The sequence below is a fragment of the Puma concolor genome, chromosome B1 (assembly GCF_028749965.1).
Source record: "Puma concolor isolate L17-30 chromosome B1, mPumCon1.1.hap2, whole genome shotgun sequence".
Lineage (NCBI taxonomy): Eukaryota > Metazoa > Chordata > Mammalia > Carnivora > Felidae > Puma > Puma concolor.
This window is the reverse complement of record NC_141670.1, coordinates 202,663,507-202,690,917: the sequence shown is the minus strand read 5'-3', so window position 1 is coordinate 202,690,917 and position 27,411 is coordinate 202,663,507. Positions and strand designations below refer to the sequence as shown.

The 27,411-nt window shown below is 53.2% G+C and overlaps 1 protein-coding gene across 3 annotated transcripts in view; it reads left to right on the top strand.

Moving 5' to 3' along the window:
- The window catches only part of CB1H4orf50 (chromosome B1 C4orf50 homolog), a 109,589-nt gene that overhangs the window by 45,952 nt on the left and 36,226 nt on the right, over positions 1 to 27,411 (top strand). For 2 of the 3 annotated variants that reach the window (XM_086705487.1, XM_086705489.1), the window contains exon 12: positions 2,369 to 5,391. The exons of the other annotated variant lie outside the window; for it this stretch is intronic. In XM_086705487.1, coding sequence (XP_086561613.1) covers positions 2,369 to 2,620 — 252 coding nt within the window. In that variant the 3' untranslated portion in view covers positions 2,621 to 5,391. The remainder of the gene's footprint in view (positions 1 to 2,368; positions 5,392 to 27,411) is intronic. 3 annotated transcript variants of the gene reach the window in all.

The window sequence follows — 27,411 nt, the reverse complement described above, 5'->3', positions numbered from 1 at the left end:
CTTCACGGGAGGGATGGGAACAGTCTCTCCTGCCCCCTGCACGGCCCAGCCTGGAGTTCAGGGTGAGAAAAACCCCGCGAGGGCGTGCGCTAGGTGGTGCTGGCCAGAAACTTGAGGAAACGGGCAGAGCATAAACTGAATGAATGAATGAATGAATGAACCAGAAGGTGCTCCAAGTTTCCGGATTGTTCTTTAGCTTTCTTCAGAGTCATTGCCACGCACGTCGAATGCCACCATTAAACACGCTTCCTCCATTGGACGCAGTGACAAATCCGCGGGATGTTGGCCTGACTCTGCAGCGAGATGATGGGATGTCGGTACAGGCATTTTTGTTCCCCTGCTTTGCGAGCACCTGGCCCACAGGGGGCCCTCTCAAGGGCCGTGGGACGCAGAATCAGAGCGAGGGGCTGGTGGGCTCTTTCTCTAGAAGGTCCCGGGGCACCTGGTCCCCCCCTCCCCACCCCACGCAGGCTGCATCCTGCTCCGCTGTGCAGGGCGTCAAGAAGCAGAGAGCCCATTGCCTTGTGGGACAACAGATTGCGAGCCATAGATCCGGGCTGGCTCGAGGGGAAGGGCTTCCTGTGGTGAAAATGAGTTTGTTAAATAACTACACTAGGGGATCAGTGACCTAGCAGCAAAATGAGGTCATTGTTGAAGGGCAGTAGCTAAATTTGTCACATGTCACAATTCTATTATTTTATGGTCGAGCTTAGAGAAAAGAAAAGAGAAAGAAAGCAGGGAGGGCCTGGAAATACACGCAAATATCCCAAGAAGGCTGGTAAACCTTTGGTGATGGAGGCAATGTCTGTCCCTGTGTCACAGACTGGTCATGCCACTGCCCCACTGAAGACCCTTCATCTGTCCTGTGTGTGACAGCCGGCTGTAGGGGTGAACGGTGCAGGCCCAGGGGTTGAGCGACCTGGGCTCAAATCCTGACTCTGCCTCCTGTTAGCTGTGTGGCCATAGGCAAGTCACTTAACCTCTCTGGGCCTCTGTTTCTTCATCTGTACAATGAGGTAATAATCCTAGTTGCCTCTTTGGGTTAAAGACGGAATGAATCAATATGTATACATTGCTTAGCATGATATCCGGCACATCATAGGAGCTCCAGAAATGTTCGCTGCCATAGGCTGAACCGTAGGAGATATCGTACTACCTTCTCGCGACAGAATCTGCGGTTTCACGAGGTTTAAACTATTATCATTGACAAGCACAGATTCCTTAAGTTGCTGGTTGCACGTTACTCTACGTGCAATGACCTTCAGCTTTTAACAGCAGAATCCTGCTCCTTCTCGAAAGTCTGGCTCAGACACCGCCTCCTCCAGGAGGCCTTCCTGCCCTTCAGTGTACGGTCGGTCAGTGCTCCCCTCCCGGGTGCTCCACTGGCGGGTGCGTGGGCCTCTTTTCCGGCACTGATTCGGCAGCGGACCTGCACGTTTTTTTGGCCTGCCTGTGCCGCTGGGGGGGGGGGGAGCACCCTGGGGGAGGGGCCGGTCCAGGCGGGGCACATGGGCCAGCGCCCGATGACCGGCATTTCCTCTCCTTCCTGGCTGTGCCTTTCTCAGCCATCAGTGGAACTGCGTGTGCCACGCCACCCACTGGTCACGGCTTCCCGAGGGCATGGGAGAAGTTTGCTCCCTTCTGCCCGTCTGACTGCTGAGGCCCTCTGCCAGAGGTGTAGGACTGACACTGCCCAGCATGGGGATCCTTCCTTCCGTCATTTGCGGGGAAGGTGCTCGATAACTGTGGATGCTGGGCATGGAGGGCTGACATGCGTATGATAGGGGAGGGTGGAGCTCCAGAAAGAGTGGGTGGGGCTTTGAGGGCAGGTGGGCTTGGGTTCAGCAGCTGCATAGATTTAGGTGAGCTATTTAGGGTCTCTGAAATGGCACCTGTTTCCCCATCGGTCATGCGGGCCTGATGACAGCCTGGTGGGAGGGCTCAGTGGAAACAGGTGAACCAGCTCGGTGACAAGAGCCGTGGGCAGTGCCCGGCATGAGGTCGGCAGCCAGTCGACATCGAGTGCCGTTTGATGGGACACTCGCCATCTCTCGTCCCTGCAAACAAGAAACGTCCCCGCTCTATGGGGACACCATCAGTGATTGTCCTGGCAGACACCTGCTGGATGACATGGTGAGGGCCACCCCCCAGCCCCTGTTCCTCCCCCGCCGCACCGTGAAGGCATCGTGTGCCTCGTTGAGCTGTATAGGAGGACGTGAGCGGTGCAGGGGGAGCACTCGTGCCGGGCACACAAAGCCTCCGCAAATGTTCCTTCCTGTTGCCGTCTCTTCCCTGGATAAGTGTGGGATGAGGGGGCTTTTACGAGCTTGGAGAGGCAGAGACCATTTCATTCTGCTCTTGCCTCCAGCTTCCCCCGCCCTCAGGGCCGACGCCTGGTCCCGGAGCGTGTCCGTGTCCGGCTGCAGCCGCCGTGGAGCCCGCGTGCCCTGCGCGACGCCCGCGGGGAGAAGGCGGGCTGTCCTGTCCCGTCCTCCGTGCCGATGACCCCCCGCCACCCTCTGAGCTCCTGAGTCCTGCGAGGATCCTGGCTTTCCACAAAGAGCTCACACAAAGCATTCGCAGCAATGCCCAGGTCCATCGATCACCGCTGGAGTTATAAATTTAATAGAAGCGCTCACGCTCCGGGGCCGTTTCATAGACTCCATAAATATTTGAAGCCGAGCCTTCAGACACGGCTTTAAGGAATTGGTAGCAATCAAAGCCCTCATTCGGTGGCAAGTGGTTTTGCCTCTGGCTCGGGGGTCTGTGCTGCTCGTCGGAGCTTGGGAGAAATACGTGACTGTGCCCGACACATTCCGAGAGCTTTGTCAAGGCAGCAAAGGGAATATTTACCGTACCAAAACCTATTGAAAGACTGGTCCGGTGGTTCTCAACTGGGCGTGATTTTTCCCAACCAGGGAAAAAAATTGGCAACGTCCGGAGACATTTTCTATGGTCCTAACTCGGAAGCCGCTCCCGGCATCTAGTGGGTAGAGGCCGGGGATGCTGTTAAACATCCCACGATGCACAAGGCAGTGTCCTAGAACACAGGTAATCCAGCCCAGATGTCAACAGAGCCAGGGTTGGGAACCCCTGAACTGGTCTATCAGCTCCTAACATTGACAGCCACAGAGACCTGTGTTGTTATTCTCCTGCCCTTGGGGCCCCTCCCCGTGTGTGAAAAGAGTTTTGTCTACTAGATGAAATGTTTGATTTAAGTAATTATGTATTTTACATGTTAAGGCATTAAAACCCATCGGAACTTTCTAATAAGGCCCATTCGTTCAACCAACATTTGTTGACATCCAGCGAATGCCAGGAAGTATAACGTGAGGGGGAGGGAGGTGAGCCAACTCTGGTCCCTGCCTCAGGTGGCTCATGGGGCAATGGGAGACACACGTATGAACCATGCACCATGTAGCTCATTAAAAGTGCTGTGAGTTGTGGTGAGAAGGTAAAGGCCCTTTCTGCCCGGCCTCGGAAAATGGAGGTCATTCAGGAGGGGATGGCTGAGCAGAGCCCCTGGGCCCACTGAGGTGTTCAACACACAGGTGAGGTAGGGAAGGGTGGTGCAGTCAAAGGGAACAGCACGTGCAAAGGCCCCGAGGCATGGAACTGAACTTTGTGCGTGTCATGAAAGATGTGTGCAAAGCAGCCCCTGGCCCAGCCAGCTACGAGGGGTTCCTGCTTCATCCCATCCTGCACCCCTCTCTTTCCCCCTGAGAATAGGACTTATGCCCTGACCTGGGTGTAGGACTCAGGAGTGAAGAAAATGCATCTATCCTGAGGGCAAGCCGCCCAACAAAAGAATCAAGGGGCCTTGCACCACTCATGCCCAGATCCTGTCCCCGGGCTCACCAATCAGAGACACCATCTCTGTCTCTGGAAAGGGACTGGTGAAGGGTTGAGGGAAAGGTCAGAGTTACCTGTCCGGTTCCGTTCCCCCCTGGAATGTCTTGTCACTTTGGGGCAAGGAGGTATCGGGACCAGAGACCTGGGGCTCCCGGGGCAGCAGGCAAACGTGTAGATTGTACTTTAATGCGGTTGAACTTTAAATATTGGGAAGTGCAGGGAGGTCCCATCTACCCCTCCCCTGGCCTCCCGTAACGTTCCCATCTTATACACCTGACCACATGGCAGTGATAGAAACCAACGGATTTATTTTGAGGGAACCCGGGGGAGCCATTGATTCGTAAGAAAAGCGGGGCCATCGAGCCAGCGACAACACCCTGAGCTGCCGCCACCGTGATGAACCCAAGGGGCTGCGTGATGGGTCATCACATCCATCCACCTGTCCTTGCGCTGATTTGCCAACGGACCCACCCATCCATTTGTTCAGTGCGCATTCAGCATTAACTGCCATGTGAGGCCAGGTCCTGGGAAGCAGGAACAAAGAAGATGTGGTCGGTCCGTATCCCCCAGGACCTCCTGGCAACCGTGCGTCCCCATCAGGTGCTCAAGGAACCCCCGATGTTGGAAAACACTGTTGTAATTACTGCCATTCCGGCCACCAATGCCAGCCACGGAATTGCCATCCGTGTGGCGTCCTATACAGCTGGTCCCTCACGTCGGTGTGGGACCTCTCTTTGGGCCCTTTCTCCACCTTTATTTTGGGACAACGCCGTCAGCTTTGGGCACTGGGGCTACGAGGAAGAGGAGGGACGAGCCAGGTGAGGCCGGGCAACAGCCAGCCGAACCTCACTGCTAAGCCAGCCGGATGCTCTCGAGGCCACCCCTGATCTCCAGGACGCTCCCCCCGGGTTCGGGGGCCCTGCTGCCTGTCACGTGAGTGCTCCGCCTCCTGCTTCTCATAGCCTGGGCCTCGGCGGAGAGGCGACTGGGGAAAATCCATTAAAGGAAGCCAAGGCAATCTTTGTAGCATAACACGGTGATTCCGTAATAAATCATCTTCCGAAGCCAGAAACCACTTATTAACCGGCCTGGGGCTGGCACTTCTGTCGCCTCAAGCCGGGTCGTTGCTTGGGGCTGTGACTCCCTGGGGGTGCATTTGCGATGGCGGATGAAGGACTCTGGCATTTTCTTCACCTCCACCGTAGACCCCAGCCCTGGGAAGGGGCCACCCCCTCGCTGGGCCCGATGTGGCCAGCGCCCAGTCTGGTCAGATGCCCCCGGGGTGGAGGCTGCACCAGCTGGGGCGGCAGGGTGGGGTCAGGCAGGAACCCGGCACGCAGAAGCTGGGGTCAGGCCACCCCCCGCACCGAGAACCGCACTGTGAGTGACCCGAGGCCTCCGGGGAGCGACCAGATGGACCAGCCCGGCTGCCGCGGCAGAAAACAATTTGTCAGAGGGCTGTCAATAAGCAGCCACGGTGACCTTCTTTGGGACTGCGTGCCCAGGCTCTGCAGAACGGAAGCCCTGAGCCCGAGCGAGGTAATGCACTCCCCACCCACCCCCACCCCTCACTCCTGCAAAAGGGCCCCACCCGGGCTCTTAAGCAAATCAGATGAGAGTGTTGGCCTGGCCGGTGGCCAAGCTGCAGGGAATGTTAAGTGCGTGTGTCTCCCGCCGCCTGATTCATTGTCCTGCCCTCCGGGGAGGCATTTTCCTCTAGTAGAAGAGGTTCTGCTCAGCAGACACTTCCTGGGGCACCTGCTGGGGCGGGTGAAGGGCAGGGAGCTGGGTCACAGGGGCCTCATTCCAGGTTTCCATCCTTCAGGCCCCTGGCGGGCAGATGTGTGGGCGGACCAAGACCTCCTGGCATGGGCCAGGTGCACCGGGGCGAACGCCGAGCCCGGGGGCACAGAGCCGCTTAAGCAGCGAAGGGTCAGCGAGGATTTCCTGGAGGAAGTGCCAACTGTGACGGGTCCTGGAGATGAGCAGGGGCCAGCCCCGGAGGGAGGCGGCAGCCACGTGTGCAAAGGCCTGGGGTGCAGTCGGGGGGCGGGTAGGAAGCAGGGTGGACGTACTTGTCTTTCTGTAATCCTGAGGTCGAAGTTGCCAGAAGGAAGGTGCTGCCTTTTTCTGCAATCGTGCTGTGATTCTCTCGTTTTATTGAACATATGCATTTGGTAGAAGTAAGACATTTTCATTCTTCAAAATCTGGAAGGCGCAGAAGTATGCACAGGGCCAGCTTCTTCCTTTTCCTCTCCCTTACCCAGGGGCCAACAGGTCCCAGTTTCTTTTTTTTTTTTTTTTTAAGTTTATTTATTTTTGAGGTGGGGGGATGATCGGAGGAGGGGCAGAGAGGGAGGGAGAGAGAATCCCAAGCAGGCTGTGAGCTGTCAGCTCAGAGCCCAGCGGGGCTTGAACCCACAACCCGTGAGATCATGACCTGAGCCGACATAAAGAGTCGGATGCTTAACCGGCTGAGCCCCCCAGGCGCCCCGAGGTGCCAAGGAGGGATTTCTTACGAATCCCTCTGGAGATGCTGGCATAGCGGTGGCCCGGGGACGCGCACATCTGTGCCCCGAGGGAGGCGCTCCGTACCGTCCTGCCCCCGGGGCCTTTCCATCGACTCTATCTTGGTGTCTGTGCTGCATCAGAACATACGTTTCGCCTTCGTGTTTCAACAGTTGCGTTGTTTTCCACGTGCGGTTTCTACCCGTCCTCTTTCGACGGACGTCTGCGTCGTTTGTGATCTGTTGCCGTTCAAGCCGGTGCCGTGGTGCAAATGCTCGCACATACGCCTGGCTCGAAGCACAGCCTGCTGCCCGCCCCCCTCCCCACCCCGGGGAGGTCCCACTTGCAAGGCTTGGGGGTCCTGGCTGCCCGCAGCCCTGCCATGTTCTTCCAATTCAGCATCTACCTTCCAGCCCCCACTGTGTGCCCGGCGTGGTTGGAGGTGGTGAGCTAGACAGAGGGGGCCCTCGCCCTCACCGGGGAGCTCCTGAGTGGGGACGTGAGAGTTTGTAAGCAGGTGTTTCCTTCCTGACCCAATGAAGGACCGTCTGGGTTTCCATCCTGCAGACGCTCACAGCCTGGGTGGGACGCGATGTGTGGTGGGAGTGACCTCAGGGCTGGGGAGCTGGGGTCTGGACACTGGGGACGGATGACGACAAGGCAGCAGGCAGCTAGAGGCAGTGGGGAGCAGAGAAGGTGGCGTTCGGGCTGAGCCATGAGGGGCGATACGGTCCCCAGAGCATAGGTGGTGGCCTGGGTGGGGCCGGCAGGAAGGGACCTAGGGTTTCTGAGCCACGCTGTGCGCTGGGCTCCGTGCTCGGTGGCTGGCACCCCAGGTCCCAGGGTCGACGCCCGGCAGGGGCCTAGGAAGCCGGAGGTGGCCGGAGGGCCCCAGGCAGACGACCCCACACAGCAGGTGGTGCCGACACCTGCATCCACAGCCCCGGAGGCTGGGTTTCCTCCTGTAAAAAGGAAGTGGCATCACTCTGAACACAGTCTCACCACGCCGGAGCCTTGCCGGGGTCTGATGTCTGTGACACACGCCCCGTCCCTGCGCGCCCCTCTTTCCCTCCCTTTTTCGCGGGCGCTCAGGAGCTCGGCCCACACCCTGCTTCAGCTCACTTCTCTGTGCCTCAGTTTTCTCGTCTGTCAAATGGGGATGCCTGCCTCCCAGGGAGGGTCTGAGGGACCAGTGAGTTCACACACCCCGAGCGCTGAGAAAAGGCCCTCGAGCACCGTGGCGAGTACGGACGTCGTCCGATGTGTTGACTCTGCACCGGATTTTTGAAAACCAGAAGGGATGAGAGTCCTGGGAGGCAGGGCAGGAGAGAGGGCGGCCTGGTGACGCGGCCCAGCCAGTGCTCAGGACCGAAAGCTGATTGGGGGTGGGGGGCAGGGGGCAAAAGAGACCGGAATGCGGTCTCACTGCCGCTTGGGCCCCGCGTGTGGTGACGCAGCCGAGCTTTCCGGGGCCGCAGCAGACCGGCTTGTAAATTTAGTCCCGAAAGCGGCCACCCGGTCCCCGCGGGCTGAGGCCTTGCACTGGCCCTCGCCACCCCAGCGCGAAGCGGTGCACCCCCTCCGGGGTCTCTGGGCCTTTCTATTGCTCTGCCTTCCCAGAGAGCGGAGGGTCTCCTTGCCGGATCCTTCCGGAGACGGCCAGGGGCAGCTGACTTCCATTTCCTGAAAGTCCCTGTTTATTTATCTGGAAGAGTGCTCACTTCTGCTGCTCGAGTGTGTCCTTTTTCTTCCTTTGGACCCTTTTAAAACTAACAAATCTAACATGGGCCGTAGAAGCTCAGAGAGAGAGAGAGAGAGAGCTAGTCGACTCGCGCCACAACCCCGGCTCTGCTCCCCGGCAACCGCATGACCTTGAGCAAGCTACTTAACCTCTCTGTGCCTCTGTCTCCTTCCCCGGAAAAGGATGCAAATAACAGAATCCACCTCAGGGAGTGTATTCTGGAAGGACTGGGTAGAGGCTAGGAGCCTGATCCTTAGCTGTTGGCGGTATTGATGGTTTCCTAAAGCACAGCCTGTCAGCACCCCTTCACCTAGAAAGCCAGCAGCCGCTGTCGGGCAGCGCAAGCACTTCACCAACAAAGAACTCACTGTGTGGCATGTGAAATGAGTTCCCGGGCTCCCCCTTCCCCCTTCGAGCCCGTGGGAGCAGCACCGTGATGGATCAGAGCCGGCTCCAGCCCCGAGTTCTGCTTGCCTGCCAGCCGTGGCCTCTCTGTATGGCCTCGGGCAAGTTAAGCGCCTCTGGGCCTCAGTGTTCTTATCTGTAAAATGGGGACACTTACACTTACAAAGTCCAGAGTCCGCTCACCGTGTAAGCTATGATGATTTCTGCTGTCATTAAATTCGTCACCTGCGCAAGTCAGGGGACAGTGTCAAGCTGCCCGTTGCGGGAGTCAACAGCACACAGCGCCCCTGATCCGTCATCACCCTGGGCACGGCGCCCCTGTGGCTCCAGGCCGGCGCCGTGTCTCTGGACCTTCTCGCTGTCCAGCCTGCGAGGGAAGGGCTTCGTGCCCATTTTGAAGCTGAGAAAACTGAGGCCCAGACTGCTCGAGCCAGGATTTGAGTCCCCGTCTGTAGGGCTCTGAGCCTGAAATCAGCTTTCTTTCCAACCGGGCGCGCAGGTCCTCACGTCTATACCCTTGTAACCCACCCCCCCTGCATGCTGCATGTGTTACTGTCTGCTTCTAGGGAGGAGTTAGACCTAAAAAAAAGACATAGATACGAGAAAAAGAATGTGTGTTGCAGAAGCATGAAACCTTAGGGTCAAATCATAGGTGAAGAGGGAGTAGGACAGAATAATTATTCTGGGCCCTGAGGCTGTGGGTAGGTACCCATAGCCATACCCATTCCAACTGAATGGAAAAGTGAGTTCTGAGCTTCCTGGTAGCCAAGGCAAAAAAGGGGAGTGGCATAGGCTGTCCCGCGCTGACTTTCCAATAAAAGGAAACAGGTTTGGAGGACATTTCTGGCAGCTCTGAGCCCGGAGGGCAGGCCTCCTGAGGGTCTCTAGACTGTGGCCAGGACAAATGGCGACTCATGTCCCTGGTGACACGCCTCCACAACCTTGGGGAGGGAAGGCGCCTCTAGTTGAAGCCGTGCCCTGCCTCTCCCTTGGCCACGCCAGGCTTTGTGGGGTTCTCACGGCTCCCTGGGCTGAGCAGTGTAAGTTGCCCTTTAGGGATGTGACCCGTGGAGAAGCTTCGGCCGTGTTCCACGTCTACTCTGCTTGTGGGGCACAGAACTCCCTGCCATCCTCCAAAGCCCTTCCCCTCTGCGGCAGTGCCCAGCTCAGGGGGCTCCGTGCTGGATTTCGTGCCAGGAGCTAATCCTCCTCCCGTCCTCCCCGTCCACCACACACACACACACACACACACACACACACACAGCAATTCTCTCCTCGGCTATAAATCTCAGCTAAGTGCTCTCCTGGGCTCCCGGACCCACTGGGGCTGAGCTTCAGGACCGGCAGCTCTGTCTGCTGGGGCTGGGACGCAGGTGCAAGGCTGGGGGGCGGGGAGAGGGGTGCGTGGAGGGGGAGCTGGGCTCTCACTGCCTCCAGATGCTGCTGCTTCCCTCATCCCCATCTCCAGGACGGGGGTGCCCCGGGGTTTGCCTCACGCTGGGCCAGACCCAAGAACTTATCTCTTCCACCAACACACACAAGGGGAAGCCTGCAGAGAGAAGCTGATGGGTTCAGTCCCAGTGGCCTCGAGTAGCCGACCCCCCCACCCCCGCCGTCGTTAACCATGGTTCGTTATTGGGTACGAGCCGTTAGTGCGGGCCTGCTGTGTTTTTGCTGTCCTGGGTTCCAGATAGGCAGCGCTGGGTCAGAGAATACCTGCTGGGGGTGGGGGAGGGGGCCTGCTGTCAGGTAGCAGGAACCAGCCAGCCAGCCACCCTCCCCACTCTTCCAGGGCTGCTGTGTCTGGTTGTTCAGGTTGTGTACTGAACAAAGCATCTGGCCGGGGGCAAAAAGAGGTGAAATCCAGCCTTACCCTCTCCTTGCCAAGTGCCTGTCTGAAGAGACCAAGGCCACTGATTCCTCCCTTTACCCCCAAGTAGGCTGATCCCTGCGTCCTCAGTCCTGTGTCAGGAGCTTAAGGGCTCCTCTGCCCCAGCACCAAGCTGAGGGGAGAGACGGAGCACTGGACCCGGAGCCAAGGGGCCTGGGCCCACTCCCAGGGCTGCTTCCCGATACATGCGTGTGCCCAGGTGAGTCACTTACCTTCTCTGTGCTCATTGGCCGAAGCGTCGCTATCACGGCATCATAAACCAGCCCAAGTTCAGCCTCCTGGAACATCGATTCTCACGCTCTCGGGTCTGCAGGTTGACTCGGCTGCGGCCAGCCAGGCTGGGTTCGGGCTGCGAGCTGGGTTCGGGCCGGCTCCCCCTGCCACCGTGTCCTCCTTGGGATTCTCAGAATCCCTCCTCCGGCCACCTGGGCCTGGTCCTCCGCGGCACAGAGGAGGATGCACAGAGCAGCGAAGCCTCTTGACCCCTCTGCTCAGAACAGTCAAAATGAGTCGCAGGAACAGGTTGAACATCCACATGGTGAGGAAATACGCCCCCCCCGCCCCCTCCCCCGAGTTACAAGCTCACGCGGCAGGCGGACGAACCGGTCAGAAACCCCAACCCGCCACCCCCTCGCAGCAGGACTTGAGCGCGTCCTGTGCGGTTCAGCGGTCAGGGTGGGAGGTGACCAGCTGTGCAGAGTGGCCGTCACAGGGGACAGTGGTGACTTTGTGTCCACTGCCTTCCTCCTCTGCCGTTCTTTGAATATCTTTATGTTGACATAAACTGTTTTGAGCAAATCCAAAATTCGCCAGGGACATCCATGTGCCCCAAGCGGAGTGAGGGGTGGAGGGCCCCCTGGTGCACACAGCCCCGCTTGTGGGCCTCAGTGTCCCCGCTGGAGGGCCTGCCCGGCTGTTCCCGCCTCCGACCGGCTCCTTCCTGCCCAGTCTGCCTCCTGGCAACGCTTGGCTTTCCTTCCGGTCTGCCAAACGGATCTGAACCGAGACATCCAGAAGAGGAAAACGGAATCAAATCCTCAGAGGGGCCAGGTGCCTTTATCTCGTGCACTGGATCTTTTAGGAAGCTGGGAATGTTTTCCCCACGGCCTCCTGGGGTGGCCAGGGCCGGCTGTCCGCCGTCCCAGGTCAGCTGGGGTGGGGTCACCGGGCCGAGCGGCCTGGGAGCAGGGACCCCTGGCCTCGCTGCTTTCTGGACAGATGTCACCACGCCTGTGTGTTTAGTCCTACTCTGTGTCCAACCATCAGAGGTGCCCTGGCTCGTTGCCGGCTTCGCTAGGATTCTGAGGCGTGAGCTCGCTGGCTTCCGGCAGCTTGCTTCAGGAAATCAGCGCCGCAGGGAAAGCCGGAAAGCTTAACTTCCGTTCTCCTTCTCTCTCTCTCCTTCTTGCTCCTCTGTGCATGTGCACATGGGTGTGCGTGTGTGCATATGTGTGTGCGTGGGTCCTCAGATACTCAGAATACATCCAGGACCCGACCACTTGTTACCAACCCCAACAAGGACCGGTTGTCCTGCGGACATATTCCCAGTGCCTGAAACACTGACTGGCACACGCTGGGGGCTCCGTGTTTGTGGAATGAATGCGTGAGTCGGTTGGCTTCAGCTTCCCACTCCAGTTTTGCCCTGCTTCTTAACCCTCGCCCTCCCCCGTCCATCAGAGCGGTCATACCCTGGGTGCAGGTGGCTCTGCTGTACTGTGACTAGGACAGTCATCTGGTGTGACTATTTCATGCTATGTGGTGAATGGCTGCTAGTGTCGAGGGACATTTGCATTTTGTGAACATGCTCATCTGAACAGAGAAATCCATCGGCATCATTTCGGAAAACACTGTTTTTACGAGAAAATACAAGTGCTCAGAAAGGAGACAGAGTAACAAAAGGAGCCCCTACGTAGACGTCAGTCAGCTTCAACACTGGTTTGTTCCAGAACAATCTCGTTTCATCTGTACAGCACCCACTTCTCACATGTATTACTTTCAAGTAAAACTAGACAATTTATCACTGAATTCATAAATATTTTACAATGCCATCATACTTCAAATAAACAATCCCTTGATTTCATTAAACACCCAATCAGTCTTCAAGTTGCCAATTGTCTCATCAGTTAATAGGTAAGATTGTTTTTTTGCAGTTTGTTGGGATCAGGATCTAGATAAGGTCCTTAAACTGTGATTTCCCGGTGTGTCTTTTTTTCTGGTAACATTTAGCATTTTAACCAATAAGTATTCACACTGTCGTACGACCATGTCCGCCATCCGTCTCCAGAACTTTCTCATCTTCCCAAACTGAAGCTCTGTCTCCGTGAAATACTCCCTCCCCCCCACCCCATCGCCTCCCCAGCCCCTGGCACCCGCCATCTGCTTTCTGTCCACGAACCTGACTACTCTGGGGACGTCCCGTAAATGGAATCACACCGTGTTTGCGCTTTTGTGGCCGTGTCCACAAGGTTCATCCATGTTGTCGCGTGCGGTAGAATGCCCTTCCTCTTCAAGGATGAGTCACGTTCTGCTGGGTGGACATATTGTGTTTGTCCACTCTTCCATCAGTGGGCACTTACGGGATTGTTTTTAAACTCTTCTCATCTTAGTTTTCTTGGAATGTGCTGTTGGCAGAAGCAGGTGGCTTGTCCTTCAGTCTCCCACACAGGCTCTTGCCGGTGGTGTCCCCGCGGTGCTGTGTCCTGTGTGTGTCCTCGAATTGGCCCCTGGACCTGGAGGTCAGGCAGGGTCCAGGCTCAGTTGGGCTTTGCCTCTAGACTCTTACAGGTAGGATCGTGCTCTTCCTTCCGGAGGGCGTGTGTCTGGCTGCCTCTCCTTGCGTGCTGTTGGCATCCGCCACTGCCCGGGACCCAGGTTCATGGACCCATTACTGGTTACAAACCGATAAGTCGTGTCATTCCTTTATGTGCGTGCTGGGACCCTTCTGCGAGGAATTTCCCCTTGCCTGCTGTCTAGCTATTCCGTACATTTGGTTTTTATCTACCTCCGAAGTTTGCAAACTGTAGGAATGCTCGCTCACTCATTAACTCACTCATTCACTCAGTCACTCACTCATTAACTCATTCATTCACTCATTCATTATTAATTCATTCATTACTCGGTCACTCATTCATTAACTCACTCGCTCACAAACTCATTCACTCAGTCACTCACTCATTCGTTCATTAACTCACTCATTCAAAACTCATTCATTCACTCATTCACTCAGTCACTCATTCATTAACTTACTCATTCACTCACTCACCCACACATTCATTCATGAGCTCACCCACTCATTAACTCACTCGCCCTCACACTCATTCATTAACTCACTCATTCATCAACTCACTAGCTCACTCACTCTCTCACTCACTAACTCATTCATTAACTTCCTCATTGACGAACTCATTCACTCACACACTCACTCACTTCCCAACTTTTACCGACTGCCTGCTCTGGGTGCTTGCTGAGGGTGGAAAGATGAGGCGCTGTCCCTGGGTGATCACACACCCGAAGGAGATAACAGAATAACAGGCGACCAGGATAACAGAAGTGTTAAGGTCCCATGGGTGCGCAGGGCTGGGGAGACTGGAAGAAGGGCTTTAGTGGCAAATCTGACTCCTGTCATCTTGGGCCAGGATTAGCGGATGGTGACGGTCAGCGGGCTGACGTGCGTTCCTGCTGGCCTGGCTGACAGCTCACACTTTGACACTTTCGAAGTTTGACTTTTTAAAGCTGGAATGCACACAAACCACCCTGACATCAGCTCCCAGAGGGACAGATCAGCTGGCGTTCCTCAGGGTGGTTCCCATCCCCTGGAATCAGAGGAGCCTTGGGTTAGAGCCTGGACACAGCTGCATGCAGGGGCCTCAGCGGGAGACCAGGACCTCAGAGGACACACAGGAGGAACCTGCTTCGCACAGGAGTCAGCAGCTGTCAGATGAGGGAGGCCCCAGGACTCGGATGTGGGGGGCCTGGCCTTCACAGGCTGTCAGACGAGGGAGGCCCAGGGCTGGGGTGTGGGGGGCCTGGCTTCCACAGGCTGTCAGACGAGGGAGGCCCAGGGCTGCGGTGTGGGGGGCCTGGCTCCCACAGGCTGTCAGACGAGGGAGGCCCAGGGCTGGGGTGTGGGGGCCTGGCTTCCACAGGCTGTCAGACGAGGGAGGCCCAGGGCTGCGGTGTGGGGGGCCTGGCTTTCACAGGCTGTCAGACGAGGGAGGCCCAGGGCTGGGGTGTGGGGGGGCCTGGCCTCCACAGGCTGTCAGATGAGGGAGGCCCAGGGCTGGGGTGTGGGGGGCCTGGCCTCCACAGGCTGTCAGATGAGGGAGGCCCAGGGCTGGGGTGTGGGGGGCCTGGCCTCCACAGGCTGTCAGACGAGGGAGGCCCAGGGCTGGGGTGTGTGGGGCCTGGCTCCCACAGGCTGTCAGACGAGGGAGGCCCAGGGCTGGGGTGTGTGGGGCCTGGCCTCTACAGGCTGTCAGACGAGGGAGGCCCAGGGCTGGGGTGTGTGGGGCCTGGCTCCCACAGGCTGTCAGACGAGGGAGGCCCAGGGCTGGGGTGTGGGGGGCCTGGCCTCCACAGGCTGTCAGATGAGGGAGGCCCAGGGCTGGGGTGTGGGGGGCCTGGCCTCCATAGGCTGTCAGATGAGGGAGGCCCAGGGCTGGGGTGTGGGGGGACCTGGCCTCTACAGGCTGTCAGATGAGGGAGGCCCAGGGCTGGGGTGTGGGGGGCCTGGCCTCCATAGGCTGTCAGATGAGGGAGGCCCAGGGCTGGGGTGTGGGGGGCCTGGCCTCCACAGGCTGTCAGACGAGGGAGGCCCAGGGCTGGGGTGTGTGGGGACTGACCTCCACAGACCCCGCTGCTCCTGCCGACCTGTAGTCACGTGGCTCCTTAGGTCTTTTCCTACAGGCAACTTCTTATTCCGTCCGTCTGTCTCCCCTGGCTGCACCTACCTACTCCAGGGAGCAGGGAGGTGATGGACATTGAGTTCCTCCCCCATGTCTGCACCCCGAAAGAGGGCTTGACCACAGAACTCTCCAGCTGGTAGACTTTGGGTCAACAGGAAACGAAGGCCAAGTCTTGGAGGCTACATAGTTCAGCTCCTTTGTCTCACACCCCAGAAGGAAAGAGGCAACATCCCCAAGTGGGTGATTGAAGAGTGAGTGAGTGCATTTCTGTTGGGGGGAGGGGGAGGGGTGAGGAGAGCAAGAGCAGAAGTCATTACCACCCAAGGGCTGCAGATGAGGACAAGGTGCTGCTACCCCAGGAGATGGAGAGAGCTACCCTGCCATTGCCCAAGCTTTTGATGGGACAGAGAATAAATTCCGGAACCTTCTGTCTTCCCTCTCTCCAGACGCCTGCCTGCATCTCTCATTGGCAAGGAGCCAGAGACCAAGGGAAACGTTATTCTTGAGGTCAACCTCCTGGGGTCATCCTTAAGGGTGGGTCTCTTGGGTTCATCCTTCGGGGTCGGCCTCCTGGAGCCCAGAGAATGGGGCCAGGAAGGCAGAATAACCAGCAGAGTACATGAAAACACAGCAAGAGGTTCAGCTGACCAAGGTTAATCAGAGCCTATGTGCATAGTAGATACTGAACAAAAATTTGAATTTCCCACCATGATTGATAGGAGCCACTGAGATGCAGAAAGAGAGGCTGATAAGGAGTCAGGAGGCCCGGGCGGGTCCGAGCTGCGGGCCTCCTTGGGTGGGCAGATTCAGAACACTCTGGAGCTTGCTTTGCTTGTTAGGCTACTCGTGTGAGTCACTGGATATACAGATGCTCAGTACTCGCGGCCAAGAAGCACATCTGTGAACCTACGCAGGGTTGTCCCTTCCCCAGAGCTCTGTCTGAGGCGGATCGAAGCCTAGGGAAGAGAACGTAGAGGAAGGTAACGTGAGTCTTCGGGTTTGGCCTCAGCTGGGACCTGGGCACCAGCAGCCGGCTCGGCCCCTCGGGAATCCAGGGGACAAGCTGAATCACAAATGACACCGGAAGGAAGATTAGGATGTCATGCCTTTTCCAGGCTGTCTAAACAGAGTGTTGCTTACTAAGGGGACTCTCCACTCTCTGCTTTGGCTCCCTTACGCAGTGGGGGCTGGGGGCTTCAATGACCCCGGGAGATCCTCCTGTTCACCAGAAAGGCTTCGACATTCTCAGCCCAGAGCACCTCATCATATACACTCAAGTGATGGAGTCTTTTATCGAGATTTGTTTTGTAAATCTGAGAACAGGCTGTGGGGCCACTTGGGCCTGGGTGGGAACTCCAGCCACACCATTTACCAGCTGTGGGGCCCTGGGCAGGTGTCTTACTAGGTTTTCAGAAGGAGTCGGTGAATTAAGGCAGAGCAGCCCTTCCCAGACGCGACCCCCCAGGCACTCGACTTCCAGCCTCAGTTTCCCGCTGCACAGATGAGCCTGGTCCCTGCTGCTTGTCCCTGATCTGTCTCCCCGCCAGGCCGTGTGCTCTTCAAGGGTGTGGGCCCACCCTGCTCATCTCTTCATCCTCCACCCCTGCAAGCCCTAGGAGGGTGGAGACACTTCCTCCACTGGGGGCTGGGGGCTTCCAGAAGATTCTCCTGGGTATTAACCAGGCTGTGGCCTTTGCTCACCCGTCAGGGGAGGGGAGGATGTGCCGAGCGGCTCTGGGTCATAACTTCTGCCTCGATGTCGACCCCATCTGTCATTCCCATTCGTTCACTCCCTCATTCACTCCCCAAACACTTCCCTAGTGCCTGAGGGAGATATAGCCATAGAAACAGGCCAGGGTTATGGGGGCAACAAAGGGGAACCCTGGACAAGATAAGAACCCAGCCTCTTACAGGCTGTCCACTGTGATTGTCCAGGGAACAGATGAGGGATCTGGACACCAGTGCCATTGGTGACTGCAGCACAGGTCTTCTGACTTCCTGTCCAGAGCTGTGTCCCATCGGCTAGGGACACAGCGTGTCAGAGGTTTCTGTGGGAGGGGTATGGGAGCTCGGGGATTGCCTGAGCCACCTCCCGAAGACTCATGTCTGCCCAAGACCACACGGCACGGGTGAGAGGTGGAGGCCTACTTTACCCTGACTCCTCACAAGGGATCTGGAAAGGGCACCACATACCTCCACGCTATCCCAGTTCCACCTGCTGGTGCTTGGATACCAAGCCCAAAGGTGCATCCCCAGTAAAATTCAAAAACTAAAGGGGAGGACCCCAAAAATGAGACGCCCCTGGGGAAACTTAGAACCTATCCGCAGAGTGGATGTAAAGAAACAAAATCATTAAAATATTGCCAGGTTCTGTTGTGTTCAGAACGGTTTTAGGGAGGGTGTGGCCACTTTAAGGAGGAGCCTACCGTGGGGGCGGGGGGAGAGGGGGTCCAGATGTCCCAGAAAAAGCTGCTGCTGTGGGAAAGAGGCCGAGCATCCCTGAGCATCTCTTGTGGCTCAGGCTGGGAGCCTTCCTGGTTGCCCAAAAAACCAGAATAACATCGTAGCCTTTGAAATAAGCCCAGTGCCTAACTAAGCCTGGCAGAGCAGATACTCCGAGACATAATTTAAGTCACATTTTTCCTGCTTATAAGAGTTAATATATGCTTTCTTGGGTAAACTTAGAAAATACAAAAAACTAAACAAAAGTGCATGGAATCCCATCATTAAGAGGGGTCAACTTTCAGCGCTTGGACATTTTCCCTTAATCGGCCAGACTTTTTACAACTTGCGATCGCACTGTGTATAACGATGTGTAGTAGCATTTCCCGGTCAACAATGTGTTATTGTCGTGTGATTTCACAGGGGCAGGAGACCTGCTGCTTAAGGTAATGGAGTCTGGAGCGTTTACTAGCCGTGGTCAAGTTGACTGAATTCCCCGGGGCCTTCATTTCCTCGAATGCAATATAAATAAGCATAGTGTGTATCTCGCCTGCTCATTGGAGCAAAGAACTAAATATGTAACGTGCTTAGAACAGAGCCTGACACACAGCAAGTTCTAAGTATTTGATAGTGTTACTATTCTTAGTAAGATTATTTAAGACACACCAGCTACTTACTTTATTCATTCATGCAATAACCATTGCCTCACACCTGCTGTGTGCCCAGTACTCTTCCTAAAAATTAAGGATACCTATGTCTACAACACAGTAGACAAGACCTCTACCCTTAAGGGTCTAAACACGTGCCCAACACAGGCAACCACTCTGAGCACATTCTCTGTGTGACTGCACGAGTGCTGAACATTTTCCAAAGCCTTCTCACACATGGTGCCATATTTCTTTCTGTCCTTCTTTTTTCTTCCAAGTCTTTATTTAAATTTCAGTTGGTGTAATATTAGTTTCCGGTGTAGAATTTAGTGATTCAGCAGTTCTGTACATCACCCAGTGCTCATCACAATAAGTGCCCTCCTGAACTCCCATCTATTTCGCCCATCCCCCGTTAACCTATCCACCACCCCCCTCTGGTGACCACCGGTTTGTTCTCTATAGTTAAGAGTCTGTTTCTTGCTTTCTTTCTCCTTTCCCCCCTATGTTTGTTTGTTTTGTTTCTTAAATTTCACATATGAGTGAAATCATATGGTATTTGTCTTTCTCTGATTGACTTACTTTGCTTAGCGTAATACGTTCTAGCTCCATCCATGTCATTGCAAATGGCAAGATTCCATTCTTTTTTTTTTTTTTTTTTGGTAGAGTAATAGTCCATTGTATATATACACCACCTCTTCCTTATCCATTCATCCATCAATGGACATTTGGGCTCCTTGCATACTTTGGCTATTGTTGATAGCACTGCTATAAACATCGGGGTGCATGCGCCCCTTCAAATCGGTATTTTTGTACCCTTTGGGTAGATAGCTAGTAGTGCAATTGCTGGGTGGTAAGGTAGTTCTATTTTTAACTTTGTGAGGAGCTTCTACACTGTTCTCCAGAGTGGCCGTGCCAGTTTGCATTCCCACCAACAGTGCAAGAGGGTTCCCCTTTCTCCACCTCCTTGCCAGCATCTGTTGTTTCTTGTGTCGTTGATTGTAGCCATTCTGACAGGTGTGAGGTGATGTCTCGTTGTAGTTTTGGTTTTTATTTCCCTGATGATGAGTGATGTTGAGCATCTTTTCAGGTGTCTGTTGGCCATCTGGATGTCTTCTTTGGAAAAGTGTCTGTTCATGTCTTCTGCCCATTTCTTCACTGGATTATTTGTTTTTTGGGTGTTGAGTTTGATAAGTGTTTTATAGATTTTGGATACTGACCCTTTATCAGAAATGTCATTTGCAAATATCTTCTCCCATTCCGTCGGTCGCCTTTTAGTTTTGTTGATCATGTTGCCTCAATCTCTATAATGATGCCAAGAAATTAGTATTGTCTCCCATTTCACAGGTGTTGACACTGAGACTTGGAGCAGGCACGTCATTTGCCATGTCATGTTGTGATTGGCCCAGTCTGACGCCCAAACCTCTGCTCTCAGACCACCCTGCTGCCCATCTTAGCTCTGAGAAAACCAGATTGGCACTCGAGAAGCTACTATTGATTTGTCCGGCATTGATTGCTACTGCTTCCTGGGGCAGTGTGTGCAGGGTGGTGGGGGATGGGGCTTTTCATCCCATGTGTCACCCCGTGATTTCAAGCCAGCTGCCACCTCTGCCTTCAGTTTTCTTAGGCAGCTGGGACTGGGATTCCCCCTTAAAGCCAGCCCTTTCCCCAGGGCCTGACAGACGCCAAGCGCTCCATAAATGTGCGTACAGTTGAGCTGAAAGCCACTCCATAAACATAAGCCTTGGCAAGCAAAAGGTCCTTGGGACTGAAGACCTAAGGACAAAGAAAGGAAATGGGGCCTTTAGTTTGGAGAAGAATCAGGACATCCATACCCAAGGAGCTGTGGGGAAAGGGGGGGTCCAATGGTCAATTGGGGAAAGCTTAAGTCTGGGGTCAGGCCAACCTGGGTTCTATCCCTGAGTGACCTTGGGCGAGTGTCCTTATTTTCCTTGGCCCCATCTGCCGTCTACCCCCATAAGGCTGCAGCGAGGAGGAAAATGAACTCAGAGTGGCTGCATGTGCAGGGCCTGCGTTTAGACCTTTCAGAACAGAGCTCTTTGTCTGCTTTGTCCTAGGAATTAATGTTTTTAATATAAAAACGTGTGAGGAGATGTTATTGCATAACCCAACACTCATTCTGTCTGAGTCCCAGGGGGAAGTTACAGGGAGGTGTGGTGAGGAGGTGGGGAGCAGGAGGGAAGGATGGCCCGGGAAGAGAGAAGCGTGTGAGCTGAGGTGAGGTGCCAGACCTGGAGCCAGTGCACCTGCAGTTCAGCCCCCTGCTCCACCCCTGCTGGCTGTGCAGGTTTAGGCAAAGTGCCTCATCTCAGGTCCTCAGTCCCCTCATTAACAATAATCGTCCTTAACTCATAGGGTTGTTTAAGAATTATTTAGAGCCTGGCACAAAGGAAGCATCTAGTTAATATAAATCATCATCATCATCATCATCATCATCATGGTCTATTAATTGGCAGAGAAAAAGCATTTTAATTAGATATTATTGGGTAATAAACCACCCCAGAGCTTAGTGGTTTAAAGCCACCACGATTTTATGTATTTGCTCATCTGGGTTAGCAGGTTGGATGGGCTCTACAGGGTGGTTTTTTGCTGGTCTTACCTAGGTCATTCCCGTGGCTGTGATAATCAGGTGGCTCGACTGGGAATGGGTCATCAGATGGCCTCACGTCTGGGGGTTGGTGCCAGCCAGTAGATGGCTGGTCTGTTCTGAGGATGCTTAGTTCTGCTTCATGTGGGCTCTCATTCTGCATCTGCTGGTCTAGAGCCAGTGTTCCAAGAGAGCAGGACCTTGAAGGCCCCTGTGGCCCAGGCTCAGAATGCCCACAATGTCACTTCTGCTCCCTTTATACTGATCCTGGTCTGTTACCAAGGCAGCCCAGGCAGGAGGGAGCCAGACTCTCCTGGTAGGTGGTGCAGGGGAGTCGTTTTGCAAATGCACATGCACCCAGAGATGGGAGGGATTCTCACAACCAGCTTTGAAAACAGCCTTTTACAGAGGGAGCTAACATTTTTGAGGCCCTGCTGACCTCCCAGGCACATTGACTTTCATAGCCTTTGGTCACACAGCAAAATTATCTCCGTGGTGATGTGAGGACTTCACTGTACTAGGAATATTCAAGCCAGGTCTGCAGTACTGTTAAAATAATGGAGATGGTGGGATCTAGGCTGCAGACTAGGGGCTGGGAGAAGGGCACCAGGGTTCCTTCTGTTAGCAAGAGTTGCAGGGTTGGAAGAAAATTCACAATAGCAAAGTGAATTGTGGGTGAGAGGTAGGATTTCTGTTGAGTGGTGGGATTGCAGAGTCATGTTGATTTTGCTGACAAGAAGTGAATATCAGCAAAGATGTGTGGTTCTCCCCAGGCATTAAGGAAGAGAGAGGCACATGATTTTTGAAGGGCCTTAACTGACAAGGGAGAATGGAATCATCTAGTCAGTCAGTCTCAGAGGAGCTCTTGGTGAGGCCACTTTAATGTCCTGACCACATAAAGCAAGGTGGGTGTGGACACAATACTTCTTCATCCACATGCTTGTTGCTTTTGCCTCTGGACTTTGAAGCCAGTGAGTTTTTGGCTAGAGAGTGAGATGAATTCTGGGCAGGGTGGAGTTTGTTGGCGGAGACAACCACTCTTGCCAAGAACGATGAGAAAGTCTATGTTGTACAAAATATAAAAATCACCCATTCAAATCCTCAGGGAGCAGCTGAAGTGGTGAGAGACAGAGGAGCCTGGTTCTGGGGAGGGGACAAGCTTGGAGAGCCAACTGGCTTTTTCTTTGGGGTCTTTTGTGACCTTGGGACAAGGCTTTGAGTCCAGACCTGGTGCAGTAGATGACCCTGCAGGAGACAGAGAGATGCTCTCTACTGGGGCCGAAGTGACAGAATTAGAGACTGGGGAGATGGGGGGGCACTTCAAACACCTGATTGGTTTCCTCCTCCAGACGTTTGCTAGATTCTAAAGCTTGCAGAGCGGGGCGTAGATAAACCAACAAGAAAATCTCTGAACAGCAAAACAGAGTTTTTCTAGTCTAGATGCTGAGAAGCAGAGGATCAGTGTATAGGCTCTACCATGGACAGGACCCAATGAGCTAGCTGGGCCCTCATCTGGCTGCTCTAGGTGTTTGAGTTCAGGGTCCCTTGCAGCCACAGAGGTGCTTCCAGCAGGAGAATGGCTGTATACTTTAGGAAGACCATTCTGGACCCAGTGCAGAGAAGGGATGGGAGGGTACAGGAGAAGGAGGTGCTGGTTGTGGACAATGACTGAGGGGCTGCATGATGATTGATTTACTCCATTTCTTTCATAAATCAAAGGAGCAGATAAACACGAGCGGACAGAGGAAGGCACACCACTTGATGAATGGACCATCTGTCTCCGCAGCAAACTTGGGAAGATGAGGGTGAAGCCAAGGCAGAAAAAAGAGGCATCATTTGTCTTAAGTGATAAGAAAGAAAAGAAAACTGGTGTGGCATTACGAAAGGGGGTTGACAGGTTTTTACAATGCGGGGGAAGGATTCGTTTTGATCCGTGTGATATTAAGCAGAATTGAAACTAGGGGAGGATCCAAATTAGGTTGAAAAGCCAATAAAGCAGTTCTCTGAGACATGCGGGTGAATCAGCTCAACTCCTTCATTTGGGGAAACCAAGGCTGGGGCAGGAAAATGGCACCATCTTGCTCAAGGGACCCAGTGAACTGATTACAACCCCCATGTCTTTCTTGTTTGTGTGGACTTGCTCTATTTTCCGAGATGATGATCAGTTCTTGCAAATGTCCCATGTACGGTTGAAAATAGTACATACTTAGTTATTACTGGCTTCAGACTTCTATAGGTGCATCATTATATCAGTCTTATTAATTATGTTCTTCAAATTTTATTTGGCCAGACTGGCATTTTAGTATGCTAAATCTGTCAAGTTCTGAAGATGTGTTTAATCATCCAACGATGGCAGGAGATTTAGCAATTTCTCTTTCTAATTTTCTTAATTTTGTTTTGTGTATTTCGAGGCTATATTATTCAGTACTTGTGAGTCTAGTATTTTTCTATTATGCTATGAATTTTTATTTTACAAAGAGGTAGTGACCTTCTTTCTGCTTTTGAGTCTATTTTGTTTAATGTTAATATAGTGATATTGAGTTTATTTGGTTAGTGTTTGCTTGGTACAGCTTTTCCTATTCTATTAAATTCAACCTTTCTCTGCCCTTACAATTTAGGTATGTCTCTGGTAACAGCCTGAGGCTGCATTTTGGAAATCCAACAGGACGATCCTTGTCTTTTTAATGGAGAGTTTAGTCCATTTATAATTATTATGATAACTGATATATGTGTTTATTTCCGTCATCTTATTTTGTGCTTCCTATCTACCCTGGTTTTGCTCTGCTCTTTGTTTTTCTCATTTCCGGCTCTCTATAAAACGGATTAAGTTTTCTTTATTCAGCCTAGGCACATTTCCATTCTTTTAGTGGCAACTCTTTAAAGTTTCAACGAGCATTCTCGGCTTAATATCTCTACCTGCCTCCTATACACAAGAGCCTAAATGGCTTTAATTCTAATAACTCCTTTTTTGTCTTTCATATTGCCCAGAAGCATATTTCCACACTACTTTTATACTTCTCAAATTAGCCAGTATTTTATATAGTCAATACTTGTTTTAATTACCAATTTGTTTGCTTACCATTCCTTCTTATATTTGGCGGCGGGGGGGAGGTTAATTTAGTTCTCCCTGGAACACATTCTTTACTAACATTTTATCAACGAGACATTTAACCTGTAAGCTTCTTACATGCTTTCTTTATGCCTGAGAATGTGTTTATTTTATTTTCATCATTGAGTGATCATTAGCTAGATATAGAATTCTAGATCCCCAGTTACTTCTTCTTGGTAATGTGACAGTGTTATTCTGCTGTCTTCTGGTTTCTATCAAGATACTTGCTATTGGTGTAATTGCCATAGATTTTTAGGTAATCTTTCTTTCTGGTTGCTTTTAGGATCTTCTCTTTGTCTTTGGGATTCTAGACTTCTGCTACAAGGCATGCTTATTTTTATTTATCCTGCTTGGAACTTGTGCTTCCTGAATCTTAGGATTTATATCTTTCAGCATTTCTGGAAAATCTGTTATTATATATTTGAATATTACTTTTCCTCCCTCCTTTCTTTCCTTTTGGAACTCATATTAACATTGTTGGGGTGCCCCATTTTTTCTTCAATGGCTCATAATCACGTTCATGTTTTCTAATCTCTCCAAGTAACATTCTGTGTCATTTCCTCACATCAATCTTCAAGTTCGCTATTTTTTTTTTTGTAATGTGAAGACCCTGTAACTAGACTGTTGGAGTTCAGATTTAGGCAATGAGCCCTTTCTGTGCCTCAGTTTTAGCATCTTTACAGTGAAAGTTACAGTAATACCTAGCCATTTAAAATTATTTTGAGGTTAAATGAGTCTGTATATATATATAGAGAGAGCATAACCTGACCCCTAGTAAGTGCTGTATATAAGTTAGTCCTTCTTTTACTTATTTTAAGAATCTGCTTTATACTCTTTATCTAATAGTTCTGTTATTTGGTGTTCTTGGGGAACTTAACCCTACTGATTATATGTCTTCACTCATGAAATACTATTCTCTTGAGTGTTCTGTAGTCTTGGTCCCTGGGGCTTTATCTGTAGGAGTCCTATGTGTCTCAGCTTTGGCTGCAAAGGTATTACAGGCTCAGAGATATCAGCGATATCATGCCCAGGAGAATCAAGAGTGTCCCTGGTCTGGGATGTCAGGAGTATTAGGAGTATCATTAGCCAGGGGTTTCACTGGCACCTTTTTCTGTTCATTCACCAACTGAAGGTTTGTGGGCCATTAGGATGATATAAGTTCAGCCCCAAATTCCCATAGGACATAGGCCTGTATTCATGTATTCTCAAGGGAGATGTTTTTCACCCCACCTAGAGCTCAGGCTAAGACGGCCTCCTTGTGATCTCTTATGCTAAACTGGGGTGTTCCCACCCTACCTCTTCTGCTGAGGGAATGGCCCTTCCAGGGTGCTGGCTTTATGTGGTGGTCTCAGTTCCAGGGCCCTGACTCTCTCTGCATCCCATTCCCCTCATGCACAGAGACCAGCATGGCCTTCCACTGTGTCTCACGCACATTTCCTTTACTGACTTGTGAGTTCAACCCTTCATGTAGAAGACACGTTAAGTGCTTTATCCAGCAATGCGAAAGCTATCCTGTCCGCCATATTGCAGGAGGTTGAATCCTTTCTTGGTCTTCCTTACAACCCCACATCTTGCCTGGAGCCCAGCTCAGGGTTGGTCTCAGGAAATGTCTGTTGAGGGACAGATTGGATGGCAGAACATGTAAGAGCTCAGGCCTCCAGTTCAGAGCCTTGACTGTCACTCAGAACCACACCTCCACCTTGTCAGGAGTCCTGTCCTAAGTATAGGAGACTATGCCTGGAAGGAGGACAAGAGGAATTTATTTATGTTTTAAATGTTTATTTATTTATTTATTTATTTATTTTGGGAGAGAGAGAAAGAGAGAGAGCAGGGGAGGGGCAGAGGGAGAGAAAGAAACAGAGAATCCCAAGCAGGCTCCACACTGTCAGCATTGAGCCCAACACGGTGCTGGGACTCATGACCTGAGCCAAAAGCAGGAGTCAGATGCTTAACCACTTAATGGACTGAGCCACCCAGGCGCCCCAGGACAAGAGGAATTTAGTTGGAGACTGTGATATTCCCTCCAGAGGTCAGCTAACAGTGTTTCTTATACGCTTCCTATGTGCCTGATGCTGTCTGGGCCCCGAGGACAGTGGTCATTAAGGCAGACCCAGACCTAGCCCTTCTGGAGCTGACAGGGTCGTGAGTGGGGCAACGCTTCCCAAAGGTCAAGGCATGTAGGACACCTGGAGATCCCATCGATGGGCAGATAGGGCAGGAGGTTCCGGTCTGTGATTCTGTCTTTCCAATGATCCCACACCAATTCCGAGAAAATGCCAGAGCTACAACCCAGTCAGTGCCAGCAGGGCGGAGAAGAGGCGAGCACAGGCTTTGGCCTTGAGCAACTGGGGGGCCAGTCCTGCCGGGTGTCTACCCCACCTGGGGCCTCCATCAATCTCTCACCCCCGAGCCTTCGTTCCCTCGTAGGATGCTTTCCTCATTGAGCCACTGTGAGGAAACCATGAGACAGGCTTCAGTAACAGTGACATGCTTCTTAGAGCTTCTTGGGTGCCAACCACCCTTCCCAGCATTTACAGCTACTAACTCAGAGCCCTCCCAGCAGCCATATGTGCACACAATTGCCAACCCTGTCCACAGGTGAGAAAACAGGCACAAAGCTGTTACAGAGTTGGCTGGGGATCACCCCACAAGAAAGTAGGAGCTGGGATTTGAACCCAGGCGGTTTACATCCAGATCCGTGCTGTTAAGCCAACATGGTGCTGCCTCCCAGGCTGTGGGAAGACACTTCGCATGGTCTCTAGCCTGTAAAAGGGAGTACACGGTATTGGGTATTATTTACAAGTGAATCCTGTTCCCAGAGCTCAGATCATGGCCCAGGAGACCCAGATACATGTATGGAAGGAAGCGCCACTCAGATCAGCCTTAGAGGGCCCCGTGGGCCTGGGGAGGCAGGGCCATGGGGGTGGGGGCAGGCAATGTTAAAGCGGAGGGGTCATTGTGGCTGGGAGAATAGAGGGGCAGGACACCGAGAAAGGACAGATGGGGCCAGATAAAGGCGGCCCAAGGAGTGCGGAGTCCCTCCTGCAGGGACTGAGGAGCTCTTGCGTAGAGGCGGCGATCGATTTTTTTAAAAAGCTCAATGCTGTGTTGAGTTCTCCCATCAAAGGAAACGTGTAGGGAAATTCGCATCGGTGACATTTGAGCAGAGAGATAGTGGAGGCAGGTGGCACAGAAAGGACCCACATTTGACGATGATGGTGCCTGAGGTTCACGGATGTTACGAACGGGAGTGGACACTTTTGGGTGCAGGCTGGGAGCCCGCATTGCTCTGAGCACTCATGGCCAC